Source organism: Haematobia irritans, chromosome 1 (genome assembly GCF_050003625.1).
Source record: "Haematobia irritans isolate KBUSLIRL chromosome 1, ASM5000362v1, whole genome shotgun sequence".
In the NCBI taxonomy this organism is placed as follows: Eukaryota; Metazoa; Arthropoda; class Insecta; order Diptera; family Muscidae; genus Haematobia; species Haematobia irritans.
The window spans coordinates 179,142,374-179,157,783 of NC_134397.1; the positions used below are offsets into that span (position 1 = coordinate 179,142,374).

Sequence of the window (15,410 nt, forward strand, 5' to 3'; positions counted from 1 at the left end):
GGTTGGATTCTCTGAGCCTTTCCCTTATAAAATTAATAGATTTCCTTATTCAAATAATTTTCATTTATTTGAATTTTATAGCTTTTGTAAATCATAGTCTATATATAAAGAAAAAAACTAGCTAGTCATAGATAACTATGAAGACCAACCTTCGATAACAATTTATCGAATTCGATTTATTGAGCCACACTTCTAATGGGGATTTTCTATTTGTATATATGGAGAAGAAGAGGTATGCATAGACACAGAGAGCGAGAGAGTGAGAGAGTGAGAGAGATGGTATGTAAGAACAATGTATACATAAAATATTCTAGCATCAATTAATATTTGCTTATGGATAGGACCATTCATTTGTTAATTAAGTCATTAACAAGTGCAAAAAACAATTTGATTGTATTTTACCGTAATCAATTTTAGTCTAGAACCATGTTGTTAATGAAGAGGCCGAATTTTTATCAAATGGGGGATTTTGGTGTAAATTTAAAACTTCGAAGTAAATCCGAATTTCGAAAATATTGATTGTTTTTAATTATATATTTACGTTACGTTGGACTAATTGATTATTGAGCAAAGCATATGTTGATAAATTCTATAGACGAGAATTATTTTTTTTTATAGAAAACTTTACGTTACTCTAGACTAATCGATGTAAATGGGCGATAATTTTGACAAAAGCGGTTTCGCAAAAGAAATTTAAACGATTTTCAGCCTAGCTATGAAAATTGTAACGTAATCCTATACAAAACGTTTAAGTCTAATTAATACCAGTTTCATATAAAAAAAATCCATCCCAAATGTCTCTTGTTGCCGAAAGCGTTGTTTTTCAATGCAAACGAAATTTATAATTAAATTAGAAACAACATTTTCCTCTGGATCGAAATTATAGACTAAAGAAATTTACCTTTTCTAGAGCAAATAAATCAGATATTATGACAAGCGATGGAACGAATGTCTCTAATTAAATAGCTTTAAAAAATTTTTTAGTTCAAAACAAATTTTCGTTTGTCCATCATTTCGCTCCTCCGCAAAGAAAAATTGCGGTGGAAACAATGTTATCGACTGTTAACATGTTCTTCCATAAGAAACACTGCCTTATTGATATTTAACAGGAACTTTCACAAATTAGTTCAATGTAACGTTAGTTTCCTTATGGGAGACTTACGTTAAATTTCTGGTATCCTTAATTAATGCTAGGGAAGTTTTCGTTACGAAATTGTCGATTGTTTACATGTTCTTTAAAAAGAAACACATGGCAAAACTGCTTTATTGGCATGTAATAGAAATAGTCACAAATTAGTTCAATGTAATGCTAGCTTCCTATGGGAGATTTACTCATCTCTTGTGAAATTTTGCATGTCTATTTTTGATAGCGAAATTTCCGTTATGACAATGTTATCCATAGTTTACATGTTATTTCATAAGAAACATATGGAAAAACTGCTTTATTGGCATGTAACACGAATTTTCACAAATTAGGCCAACGTAACGCGAACCTTCCTTTGGCATATTTACGCACACCTAGGGAAATTTCTGGTATCCATAAGAAAAGCATAGGCGTTTTTGCTAGAGAACTAATCGTCATGAAAATGTTATCGATTGTTTACATGCTCTTCTATGTGAAACACATGGGGAAAACTGCCTTATTGGCATGTAACAGAAATTTTCGCAAGAGCTGCAATATCTAGCTTAAGAGTGAAAGGGAAATTAAACTTGTTTCGTTTTTTAATTGGGACTAAGCAAAAACTGGTATGCATCTCTACTGGAAATTTGGTTTGCATGATCGCCATATGAACCGGACAGTAAAATATTTTCTCTAAAGCAATTAATCCAACGTAACGTCATTCTATCGTTACTTTACATAAACAAACAAACGCATGATCGCCATAAGAATCCGACAGTAAAATATTTTCTCTAAAGCAATTAGTCCAACGTAACGTCATTCTATCGTTACTTTACATAAACAAACAAACGCATGATCGTCATAAGAACCGGACAGTAAAATATTTTCTCTTTCTCCGTAACAACACTAAATACGGATAAAAATATTTTCTCTAAAGCAATTAGTCCAACGTAACGTCATTCTATCGTTACTTTACATAAACAAACAAAACACAACAGATAAAAGAAACAAAGATTTTGACTAATCCATCTTTGGTCGAATAACGACTACTCCATATTAATTTCTAGGTTCTTGTTTTTTGGGCTTTTGGATTGGGAAAAAGGGGCAGGAAATTGGCTTTTTCTTATTGATAGTCGTAAGAATAGGATTTTAAATTTACTTATGGATTTCTTAATTTTAAGTTTAAAGTACATAGTTGCATTAATATTTCGCTTTACTCTTTGTTTTGTAATTTAGTTTTACTAAAATTGTTTTTGGAGAGTGAGTGAGAGTGTGTTTAAAATGGGTATACTATATATGGAGGGAGAGAGAGAGCGAGAGTAAGATAGTGGGGATAGACATAGTCCTGTACAAAGATCCATTTATGCATTTCCTTAGATTTTGGGGTAGTTACAATGATTTACTAGGTTCTTGATAGTCACAAAAAATAAGCTATCATTAATAACAATAAAAAGATGTTATTGTTGTTTTTTTTTCTCTATACCATTTAGGATATTTTATGGTTTATGTCGATCTAACATTAAGTGTAGTTTACTATAGGGATGTAGTTTGAATTTAGTTTTTTTCGATTTTGTGGGTTTTTTTGTTTGTTTTTAAACTCAAGTTACAATTTTACTTGGATCCTTTGTTTTGTTGAAGTTTTTGGTTTTCGCAATTTTCTTTTTCCTTTTTCAAGTTCTCTCTAAGTATTTTAATTTTAATTGTTGTTGTTTTTGTTCGTTTCTTTTGCTAAAGTAATTGCAGTTGTATATTATAGATGTAAGGGGTAGTACTATGTTGTAGTAGTAGTGGTGAAATGTAGTTTTTTGTATACATATGTTGTGTATGTATGTTGTTATTGTTGTAAATATTAAAAAAAAAACGTTTTGTTTACAATTACTAATAATGCTGTTGTAGTTGTCTTCTTCTTCTTCTTGATGTGTATGGCCATCTCTTTATTGTTCACAGTCGTCGTCTTCTTCTTCATCTCTTCTATAGAAGAGAGCAGCATCTCCTCTTCTTCTGAGAATTTTATATTTTTTTTATTGCGTATTGCGTAGTAAGGGGTTTGGGGGAGGTTAGGTAGGTTGGTTAGGAAGTTTGTGATTGTGAATAGTAGAGTATGTGACATTGTAAAATAATAATAACAATATAATAATAACAGTGTGTGTCTGTTCGGAATTCTCTTTTTGTTGTTGTTCTAGTTGTTTTGGGTTAGGGGGTGATATTTAGAATCCTTCGATAATTCCATACGCCTCCAGGGTGCTGACTAGCAAATAGATCACCCATAAACTGAACAAAATACCACTGCTAATGTATTTGATGGTTTTGGGACCGCCCAATTCACCGCCCACCTTTTTACTACGTCTCAACATTAATATCAGAATAGCAATCAAGGCTTCTGAACAGAACAGCGTCACAGAGAAGGCAATGCTGTAAAATGTAAAAAAAATAAATGTAAATGAAAAATAAAAAAAAAATAAAATTTTTAACATAAAAAATATATTTTATTACACTAGTTTACAAAATAGATTTTTTTCATGTACGTTTGATGAGATGTGACTTTTCTTATGCATTTTGATCTGCTGAATTCGAAAAAAAAATTTTAAAATTTAATTTTAGTGAAAAAAGAGCGAAAAACTCAGAATAACGGGATATCTTAAAAACTGTTCCATAAGATTTTTTTTTAACATTTTTTCGAATTTAGCAGGTCAAAATACAGAAGAAAACTCACATCTCATCAAATGTACATTTTAAACTAGTGTTATATTTTTTCAGTTTATATATTTTCAAACTTACGTTCCCGGTTCTACTGCATAAACGGTACCTCTGGCCTCATGCACTATGGCGGCCAGAGACCACGCCACACCAATACCAAGGAAGACATTGACAGCATTACTACCGGTTACATTGCCAACACTAGCATCAGCATATTTATCTTGAATGGCAGCAACTTTACTGGCAAAGGTATCTGTGAAGAGTAAAATTGAAATGTATTATATATCCATCCAATATTTTTTGGTTATAATGTAAAGATATTTTTGTTGGATAAATTTTATCTGTATGTGGTTGTTTGCCTTTCGAATAATTTTGTAATGCTTACACGCAAAAAAATAATTCTTTCCTCCCAAACAAATTTTTAGACAAACAAAGTTCGTTTCTCATTTGCTTTTCGTTGAAAGGAAGTGTATTTGGAAGAAAAGTATATACTTTTTGTGATAAACGTTTATTCTTTTCCAGGATCTAAAAACTTTCATAAAGACTAACTCAAAAAAATTTTTTTCTGGCTAATTGCATTTTCCCTCACATCTTTCTCACTTCGACGAAGTTTTTTAGTTCTTAGCACCTTTTTCTGTAATACAAACAATGTAGAAGAAATTATACGATTTTATAAATTTTAAAATTTTTTTTTACCATTCGCCTGGACGGAGAATCGAACCGCGGACCATGTAATTTGTAAGCCAACCCACTATCCACTGAGCTATGTAGCTGTTATTGTCATCTATAGACAAGTATTCATATAAGTTATATTTATATAGCATAGCTTGCGGCGCCCACGAGCCGATTAAACAAAGTTTATTTAACAGAAAAATACATTTATTTGGGCACCGTGGAGCAGTGGTTGCTACGTCCGACTTGCATGCCAAGGGTCGTGGGTTCGATCCCTGCTTCGACCAAAGTTTTTTTTTGTTTTTTTTTTACATATATTCCAGATATGGTCGGAAGATTCCAAAAAAATGTTCAACATTACATATATTAAATTTTTACTATGAACTGTAAAATGTGTCTTATTAAAGACCTAAAGTCAGAAAAGAACAGTGTTTGATATAAACGAAATGGACTGCGTTGTTGGTTCAAAAATAATTTTTTTTTATTGAAAAAATAAAAATTTTGTAACAAACGAATTTTTTTGGTGGTAAAAGTGTATACTGTTCGAAGCAATTCAAAAAACTCTAACAAAAGAAAAACGTTTTCGGTACACGCTTTCCAAACGTTTTTTTCTTTGCGTGTAGACTCATTATCGGAAAATTATATATCCTAATAATTCTGTACTTTAATTCGTCACCTTAGAATGACAAGGTTCTAAGTGTATACTAATCTATATTCACTTAGAACCTTGTCATTCTAAGGTCGCGAATTGTAGGACTTCATAATTTATTTAATAATACTATACATTTACCATCTATAGGCAAGTACAATGTACAATGTTTTCGTGGTTACTTTATTAAAACATTTCAATATAAAGCAGATAAGCAGTTTTTTGTTCCTCTAGATTCCGGCAAGATTTTACAGTTTGCTTTCATTTATACACGCAAAAAAATAATTCTTTCCTCCCAAACGAATTTTTAGACAAACAAAGTTCGTTTCTCATTTGCTTTTCGTTGAAAGGAAGTGTATTTGGAAGAAAAGTATATACTTTTTGTGATAAACGTTTATTCTTTTCCAGGATTTAAAAACAATTTCATAAAGACTAACTCAAAAAATTTTTTTTCTGGCTAATTGCATTTTCCCTCACATCTTTCTCACTTCCACGAAATTTTTTAGTTCTTAGCACCTTTTTCTGTAATACAAACAATGTAGAAGAAATTATACGATTTTATAAATTTTAAAATTTTTTTTTACCTTTCGCCTGGACGGAGAATCGAACCGCGGACCATGCAATTTGTAAGCCAACCCACTATCCACTGAGCTATGTAGCTGTTATTGTCATCTATAGACAATTATCCATATAAGTTATATTTATATAGCATAGCTTGCGGCGCCCACGAGCCGATTAAACAAAGTTTATTTAACAGAAAAATACATTTATTTGGGCACCGTGGAGCAGTGGTTGCTACGTCCGACTTGCATGCCAAGGGTCGTGGGTTCGATCCCTGCTTCGACCAAAGTTTTTTTTTTTGTTTTTGTTTTACATATATTCCAGATATGGTCGGAAGATTCCAAAAAAATGTTCAACATTACATTCTACTATATTAAATTTTTACTATGAACTGTAAAATGTGTCTTATTAAAGACCTAAAGTCAGAAAAGAACAGTGTTTGATATAAACGAAATGGACTGTGTTGTTGGTTCAAAAATAATTTTTTTTATTGAAAAAATAAAAATTTTGTAACAAACGAATTTTTTTGGTGATAAAAGTGTATACTTTTCGAAGCAATTCAAAAAACTCTAACAAAAGAAAAACGTTTTCGGTACACGCTTTCCAAACGTTTTTTTTCTTTGCTTGTAATTTTGATTATTTCAGGAAAAGTAATCGCGAAAATAAAGTGATTTTCAACTCGAAAATAGAACATAGTACCCACCTTATGATGTGAATTCGAGACTGTCGTTGTACCCCCAGAGAAGGAATATGATCACCTCAAATATGTTTTAAGAGCAAAATGGACGGGAGCCACAGTGGTGCAATGGTTAGCATGCCCGCCTTGCATACACAAAGTCGTGGGTTCGATTCCTGCTTCGACCGAACACCAAAAAGTTTTTCAGCGATGTATTATCCCACCTCAGTAATGCTGGTGACATTTCTGAGGGTTTCAAAGCTTCTCTAAGGGGTTTCACTGCAATGTGGAACGCCGTTCGGACTCGGCTATAAAAAGGAGGTCCCTTGTCATTGAGCTTAACATGGAATCGGGCAACACTCAGTGATAAGAGAGAAGTTCACCAATGTGGTATCACAATGGACTGAACAGTCTAAGTGAGCCTGATACATTGGGCTGCCACCTAACCTAACCTAACATGTTTGTCCCAACCATGTTATGTTCTCGAAGATTATGTACCTGATTTCGGCTATCAAGTATATGTTTTCCGAGAGAAGAACATGACTGCGACAAAAATGTTCCTTGTTCATCGTCCAAAAATAACATTTTGCTCTTGAAACATGTTTGAGGTGATCATGTTTCTTCTCTGTGTGTACGAAGTACATTTATGTGTCATTCATATTAAAAGTTTTTCCGAACGAAATGTCTGTGTTTGTCAGAATCTTTCAGTGTGCCCAAACGCTGAGAATTGTTGGCGATAAGTAAAATATTGATAAATGTGTTATCGATCACATTAAAATGCTGCAGTACCGATTATGTATTCTAACATAATTTAGTGTGGTTAGTTAGGGATATATCTCGAATAGTTGGACACGAGCATTATCGCACGGATAAACTTATACTATGAACGGTGCATTAGAGCACATGTAATGATATATTGACTTATTTGTGATTTTTATCATTACTGATTTTTATAGTGTTGGCGTACGCGGATGACATTGTCATAATGGTTTCATGCAAATTCTTGGACACGATCTCGGACGTGATGAGCGAGTCACTGAAATCTCTAGCGGAATGGTCTAGTGGTGGTGGATTAGGAGTAAATCCAAGGAAAATGGATTTGGTGCTCTTTACAAGGAAAAAGAGACTGAATGGATACAAAGATCCAGAATTTCAGGGTACGAGGTTGACACTTTCGAAATCGGCACGTTACCAGGGAATTGTCCTGGACTCGAGCTAAATTGGCTCGCGAATATAGCGGATCGTATGAAGGAGACGGCATTATACGAATGTTAGAAGCTTGTTGGTAAGCGGTGGGGAATGAAACCGTCCCTTTTCAACTGGCTTTACACAGCTGTGATAAGGCCAGTAGCTGTGTATGGAGGTAGCTGGAGGTATTGATGGGGATATGTCAACTGGACCTGCATATTAGGAGGACCGCGGAGGTCATACTGATCAGACTGAAGGGCCTGGACTCATTGGAGAGCACGGGCTACAGACACACTGAACTGATAGTGTATGCCGGACGACATATGGGAACGGACTATATGGCGTCACGGCATATGTTTGAGAGCGACCTGGAATCAATTATCCCGAGCGTAGAGGACTGGGACGAAAATAGGATACACTTTGGAAATCTCAACATCTATACTGACGGCTCAAAAATGGCCGAGGGTACAGCCAGCGGAATATACTGCAAGGAGTTGGAACTTAAGAAGTCCTTTAAGTTGGATGAACAATGCAGCATTTTTCAGGCCGAGATATTGACTATTGCAAAAGCTGCGGAACTTCTATCGGTGAGGCCGTTATTTAGACGCGATATCAGCATTTTCATCGATAGTCAGGCAGCTATAAAGGCCCTGAGCAATACGAACATAAGGTCGAAGGTGGTCAGCCGCTGTCGTAGAGAGCTTACGGTTCTCACTGAACAGCATAATGTAACTCTGTGCTGGGTACCTGGACATTATGGCATAGCTGGGAATGAAGAGGCAGATATACTGGCTAAAGAAGGCGCAGGTGGTACGGATAACATCATTTCGGACGTTTTCCTCCGCTCTCTTTGTTTATTTACAGGTTCAATAGCAAATATGAAGATTTATGGAAGAGACGATGGGCTTCTTCTATTGGCTGTGAAAAAAACCGAACTGATATGGGACGAGAATAATAGTAGGAACTCTGAAGTCTTGATGTCATTGCAGAGAGAGGATCTGAGGTCTATGATAGGCATCATAACGGGACACAACACTTTGGGAAAACACATGGTAAGGATCGGTCTAGCGAATGATGATATTTGTAGGTTGTGTCTGGACTCCGAGGCTACGGAAGATTCTTTTCACTTCCTGTGCCAGTGTCCAGCTCTATCTTTCAGAAGAAACAATATACTGGGCTTTTATTTCTTTCAGACTATGACCGACTTGCGAGAATGCAGCCTGAGTCGTCTTCATCAAGGCTTCGGGTGGAGGACCTAGGCGCGTCCGAAGGATAAATTATCATAAAATGGACTCATTTCGGCCGGAAGAAGGCAGACACAAGGAGGAAGATGGAAAGAAGTTTGAGGAACCGCAATGGACCAACTATGGTCTAAGTGGACACAAATCCGCTAGTTCGGATTCGTGTTTTCCTCCATAATCTAACCTAACCATGATGTTATGGAAAAATAAAAATGGTGTCCAAAATGGTTGAAAAGACTTCTATTTTCGATTTCCATATACTCATCAGTTCCCTTTATTGGACGATCTATTCATTTCAATTATTCGACAATATTGGGGTGAAGCGTTCTTTTAATTGCTGAGAACGAGCTTTAAAAAATCCAACATGTACAAAAGCAGAAATTCAGTGAAACCTTTTCATTTTCCAAGTACACCACTCGATGGGAGAAAGAAGAGAAGAGAGAGCATCAAAAAACAAAATTTTTGCAAATAGAAAAAAATTTGATTTTTCATACTTTTAAAGTCGATGGATGGAGTGAAATGGTCAATAGATGTAGTCAACCATAAAAAGAATACAGTGAAACCTCTCAAACTTGGACACTCTGAAAACTGGACACCACCCAAACATGAACAGCAGTCTGGGGATGTTTGCTACATTAACACATTAAAATTTAACTGGACACCTCTCATAGGTGGACAAAATTTTGACGACCGTGAGGGTCAACCTTTCAGAGATTTCACTGAGAGGTGAAAATAAAGTTGATTACTATTGCCCATATGCAAAACAATTTATTGACAGTTTATCGAATGAATTTATATGGCAAAAGTAGGCTTGAAGTATTCTGTAACTTTATTGCATATGGGGGTATAACTATAATTTCGGGTTTTTTTTGCATAAATTCCGGAGAATTTGTCTATGACGTTAAAGATCAATTGATTGCGTCACGAGATGAACAGTGAAACCTCTCAAACTTATACACTCTGAAAAGTGGAAAATTTTCACATTAAAATAAATCTCCCATAATTGGACTCCTCCCAAATGTGGACAAAATTTAGGCGACCGTGGGTGTCCACTTCTGGGATCATTCACTGGATGAATATACAACCCAAAAACAAAACTATCTTACCTCTGGACTTGTGCAAAAGTGGTAGGGAATTGTAGATCAGCATGAATGCTGCACGCCTTCTCCCTCCCTTTCCGTCCCATATATTGGTAATGTATAGAGGCACTGATAAAATGGATTTTTATTATATGAAAAACAGTTCTTTGTATGGTTGCTTTTCTTGGAAAGTTATAGGAAGGCGAACTATCGGACGCAATTGCTACTTCAATTGTTATTATTTCGTGGATCTCCAAGGATTGTAATACAGTTACTTTAATCGTAAGTTAATCGCAAACGTGGCCTACATATTATTATTGCTGAAGTTATGAAGAAATTTGATTTCTACCTTATTAGGCAAGCCACAAATGCAATACTGGCAAAAGCTATAGCCACCAATCAATAACAGCCTGTTTCTGTATGTCGAACGAGCTCTATCGATCGACTGAAATGCATAGAAACAGCTGATTTTTTGGTTATAAAGTCAGCTGTTTGTTTCCATTTTAGTCGATCGATAGAGCTCGTTCGACATACAGAAACATGCTGTAAGTCTTTACCCAAAGAAACGTCTTCAATTCCAGCTGATATAAGAAGTATTAACAGCATTTGATATCGTTTTGATGTAGATCAAAAAACAAATTATTCCCATACTGCACCATTTTCGTTCGGGTACCCGATAAAGTGTTTTTTTTACCAGAAGTCGTATATTTACTGCAAAAAGCCAGCAAACGAGAGTCAGAGAGATATCAAATTTTACATTTGAGAAGTTGCAAGATTTTCCTGGAGATGTTTTTTTTGCAGTAAAAACTTGTAAGAGTTAACACATAACTACCAGCTGTGTTTTAGTCGTAAACAAATCATACGTGCAGTATATTTCACAGTGCCAATTCTAAGGGTAGCAAACAATTGAATATGTTTATTGTTTTAAAAGCTGTAAATTAGTTCATGGTAAATTAGTACTGGATGGCGTTCACGTACATATCTACTAATTTTAGCAAAGAGAGTTAAATCAATTTTAACTCTCTTGCAAGTGTTTACTGGATCATTTTTACTGGACAAGTACTCGAATAGACTTACTATTGATAGATAACCAACTCCGTATACAGAAACAAACATTACCAAAATATTTCCAATTAAAAAGATGTTTGAAGTTGAAAAAGTAATCAATTAAAAAATTAACTGATACACATACTTTTTTTTAACAAAATTAAAAAGTCTGTTATAAAACTGATTGAGCAGGCCTCTTCTTCATTGGTACATTAAATCTGGTCTCAAATTAAAAGTAAAATTTAAATTTGAAAACACATAAAAAAGTGTCAAATCAAATGGACTCGTATAACATTGCAAGAAAATTATTCCATCTTAAGGTGAAATAATTAATTTTTTAATAGAATCCATATAAAAAATGTAATTGAAAATGGATGTGAAATTCTATATATAATTCATTGTCACAATTAAAAACTTTATTAAGCTTTGCAAAAACAAAAAATAAATATAAAAATAAAAAATCAATTAAATTAATTAAAATGATTTTAAATTTTTAATTGAATTGAAAAATTAATTGAAAGTACAGAATAAATTAATAATTTTTATTTCAAATTTCAACTAAAAATTAATTGGATGAATTAATTTTGTGATTGAATCAGAATTTTTTTTTCCAGTGTAAAGGGTGATACGGTCAAAATTTGGTCAATATAAACTTGACGTATTTCTTTCAATTTTGCATTTAAAAAACCTGAACACCCCTCATTTTAAAGGTGTGTGTGTAGAATGTTGCTCCTATTTTGATTTTGGAATTCACTCTTCAGTTGTCAAAATGCCGTCCAAGCAAGAAAAGCAGCGTATCAAAATTTTGCTCGCGCATTGCGAAAATCCGAGCTACTCGCACGCAAAGCTGGCAAAATCGCTAAAAGTTTCCAAATCAACCGTTACAAATGTAATTAAAGTGTTTGGGGAACGTTTGTCGACAGCCAGGAAGTCTGGATCGGGAGGAAATCGAAAACCGGAAGCCGCTGAGACGACAAAGAGAGTTGCCGGTAGATTCAAGCGAAACCCTAACCTCTCTCTCCGAGATGCCGCAAATAAGCTGGGTGTATCGTCTACAACCGTGCATCGAGCCAAAAAACGAGCCGGACTATCGACTTACAAGAAGGTAGTGACTCCAAATCGCGATGATAAACAAAATACGACGGCCAAAGCGCGATCCCGGAGGCTGTACACGACGATGCTGACGAAGTTTGACTGCGTGGTAATGGACGACGAAACCTACGTCAAAGCCGACTACAAGCAGCTTCCTGGACAGGAGTTTTATACGGCAAAAGGAAGGGGAAAGGTAGCAGATATTTTCAAGCACATAAAACTGTCAAAGTTCGCAAAGAAATATCTGGTTTGGCAAGCCATCTGTACCTGTGGCTTGAAAAGCAGCATTTTCATAGCTTCCGGGACTGTCAACCAAGAAATTTACGTGAAAGAGTGTTTGAATAAACGTCTGCTGCCTTTCCTGAAGAAACACGGTTGTTCCGTACTGTTTTGGCCGGATTTGGCATCTTGCCATTACGGTAAAAAGGCCATGGAGTGGTACGCCGCCAACAACGTGCAGGTGGTTCCCAAGGACAAGAACCCTCCCAACACGCCAGAGCTCCGCCCAATTGAGAAATACTGGGCTATTGTCAAGCGGAACCTAAAGAAGACCAAAAAACTGCTAAGGACGAGCAGCAGTTCAAGGCAAACTGGCTTTGTGCGGCGAAGAAGGTGGACAAGGTGACTGTACAAAATCTGATGGCAGGTGTCAAGCGTGAGGACCGGCAATTCGGATTTGGAAAAGCGAAAGCCTAACTGAATATTTTTCCTGAGTTTTATACTAATTGAACTTGAAAAAGAAATTTAATTTGATTTTTTAAATAAACGATTTCACCGATTTACACGCGTTTTCCCTTGACCAAATTTTGACCGTATCTTCCTTTATGGTAATATGACATCCTCCATACAGTAAAAAATACTGGGTATAAATATTGTTTCGATATTTTCAAATTTAAATCGAAACAGCATAAATCGTAGATAATACTTCCAATACCGGGGGCCATCCAAAATCAAGGCAAAAACGTCATCTATTTACATAAATTTGCAAAAATTACTAAGATTCAAAGTCGTAACTATAAGGTTCAACGCCAAATTAACTGTTACGGTAAAGCCTATGCACGCAACAGCAATTAGTCTAATATATTGATGCTTTGTAATTTTTTTTTAGATTTATGTGCCGTTCATACCAAAAGAAATAGAAGAGGATGATGGAAAAATAGTAACTCGTTCAGGCCAGGAGAACTGTGACATAAGGATTTTGAAATTTCGGTGGTATATCGACTGGTTATGTCCATATATGAAATTGTGTCAAAAATGAACGTAAAATTCAATAAAATCGGTAGTAAACTGAGGCCTCTGTGGTCCTATGAGTCTAAATCGGAAGAAAGATATATATGGGAGCTATATCTAAATCTGAACCGATTTCAATCAAATTTACCAAGCATTGGCAGAATGTCAATTCTACTCTTTATGCAAAATTTCACGAAAATCAGTAGTAAATTTTGGCCTCTGTGGTCATATAAGTCTAAATCGGACGAAAGATATATATGGAAGCTATATCTAAATCTGAACCGATTTGGCTGATATTTTGCAAGTTTTTCGAGACACAAAAAATATTCGGTTGTACTGACTTTGAAGAACATCGGTTGATAAACGCGCCAATTATGACCAGATCGGGGATAAATGTATATGGCAGCTATATCTAAATCTGAACCGATTTTTTCCAAAATCAATAGCGATTGTCTTTGTCCCAAAAAACGACCCTATGCCAAATTTGAGGACGATCGGACTTAAACTGCGACCTGTACTTTGCGCACAAAAATACATGAACAGACAGACAGACGGACATCGCTAAATCGACTCAGAATTTAATTCTAAGACGATCGTTATACTAAACGATGGGTCTCAGACGTTTCCTTCTTGCACAGACTTATTATACCCTGTACCACAGTAGTGGTGAAGTGTATAATAAAGAGAAATTAATGTCAGAAAATTAAATAGAAACAAATTCTTTTTAATAATGTTCGTGGGTCAATTTCCCATCTTCATCTTCTATTGTTTTTGGTTCATACTGCAATTTAATTTGCACAACTTTTTGGTTTGGTTTGATTAGATTTTAATCAATCGTAATCATTAGGAGCAAAGGTCATTTACTATTAAGAGGAAGCTTTGCTATTACAAAACTAAAACGCTAGAAGTCTCTGTCAACATAATCTCATGACGTCTTGCCGCGTGAGTAAAAAAAATATCAAATAAAAATCACAAAAGTAATAGATAAATGATACCAAATTGTTAACATATTGCTTTTTTACGTTTCCTTTTTTCAATGGGCAAAAAAGCAATTTATACTCTAAACCAGGGTTGCCATTTTGGTCCGATCGGACCAAAATTGGTCCAAAAAATTATTAATTTTTAAATTTGGTCTGATGGTTGGACCAACTGGAATTTGGTTGATTTTGGTTCATTTTCGTCAAATCGGTATTTTTTCAAAATTTTCTATAGAAATAAAATTTTTACAAAATTTTCTGCAGAAATAAAATTTTGACAAAATTTTCTATAGAAATAAAATTTTGACAAAATTTTCTATAGATATAAAATTTACAAAAATTTGGCATAGATACAAAAAGAAGATTTAAAAATTTTGTGAAGAAGAAAATTTTACAAAAAATTTATATAGAAATAAAATTTTGCGATAACTATTTATAGAAATAAAAGTTTCACAAAATTTTCTATAGAAATAAAATATTGACAACATTTTCTATAGAAATAGAATTTGGCTAAATTTTCTATAAAAATAAAATTTTGCCTAAATTTTTTATAGAAATACAATTTTGGCTAACTTTTCTATAAAACTGAAATTTTGACAAAATTTTCTATAGAAATAAAATTTTAACAATATTTTTAATAGAAATAAAATTTTCACAAAAATTTCTATAGGAATAAAATTTTGACAAAATTTTCTATAGAAATAAAATTTTGAGTAAATTTTCTATAGAAATAAAATATTGACAAAATTTTCTATAGAAATAAAATATTGACAACATTTTCTATAGAAATAAAATTTTGGCTAAATTTTCTATAGAAATAACATTTTGGCTAAATTTTCTATAGAAATAAAATTTTGGCTAAATTTTCTATAGAAATAAAATTTTAACAATATTTTTAATAGAAATAAAATTTTCACAAAAATTTCTATAGGAATAAAATTTTGACAAAATTTTCTATAGAAATAAAATTTTGAGTAAATTTTCTATAGAAATAAAATATTGACAAAATTTTCTATAGAAATAAAATATTGACAACATTTTCTATAGAAATAAAATTTTGGCTAAATTTTCTATAGAAATAAAATTTTGGCTAAATTTTCTATAGAAATAAAATTTTGACTAACTTTTCAAATAAACTGAAATTTTGACAAAATTTTCTTTAGAAATAAAATTTTCACAAA

At 33.8% G+C, this 15,410-nt stretch overlaps 1 protein-coding gene across 8 annotated transcripts in view; it reads right to left on the reverse strand.

Annotated features, from left to right (window-relative positions):
• Window positions 1-2,723: 2,723 nt before the first annotated feature.
• Window positions 2,724-15,410, reverse strand: part of Calx (sodium/calcium exchanger 3) — a 640,265-nt gene continuing 627,578 nt past the window's right edge. For all 8 annotated transcript variants that reach the window (XM_075292192.1, XM_075292193.1, XM_075292195.1 and 5 more), the window contains 2 exons: window positions 3,899-4,070; window positions 2,724-3,532 (listed from right to left, as the gene is read on the reverse strand). In XM_075292192.1, coding sequence (XP_075148307.1) covers window positions 3,328-3,532; window positions 3,899-4,070 — 377 coding nt within the window. In that variant the 3' untranslated portion in view covers window positions 2,724-3,327. The remainder of the gene's footprint in view (window positions 3,533-3,898; window positions 4,071-15,410) is intronic.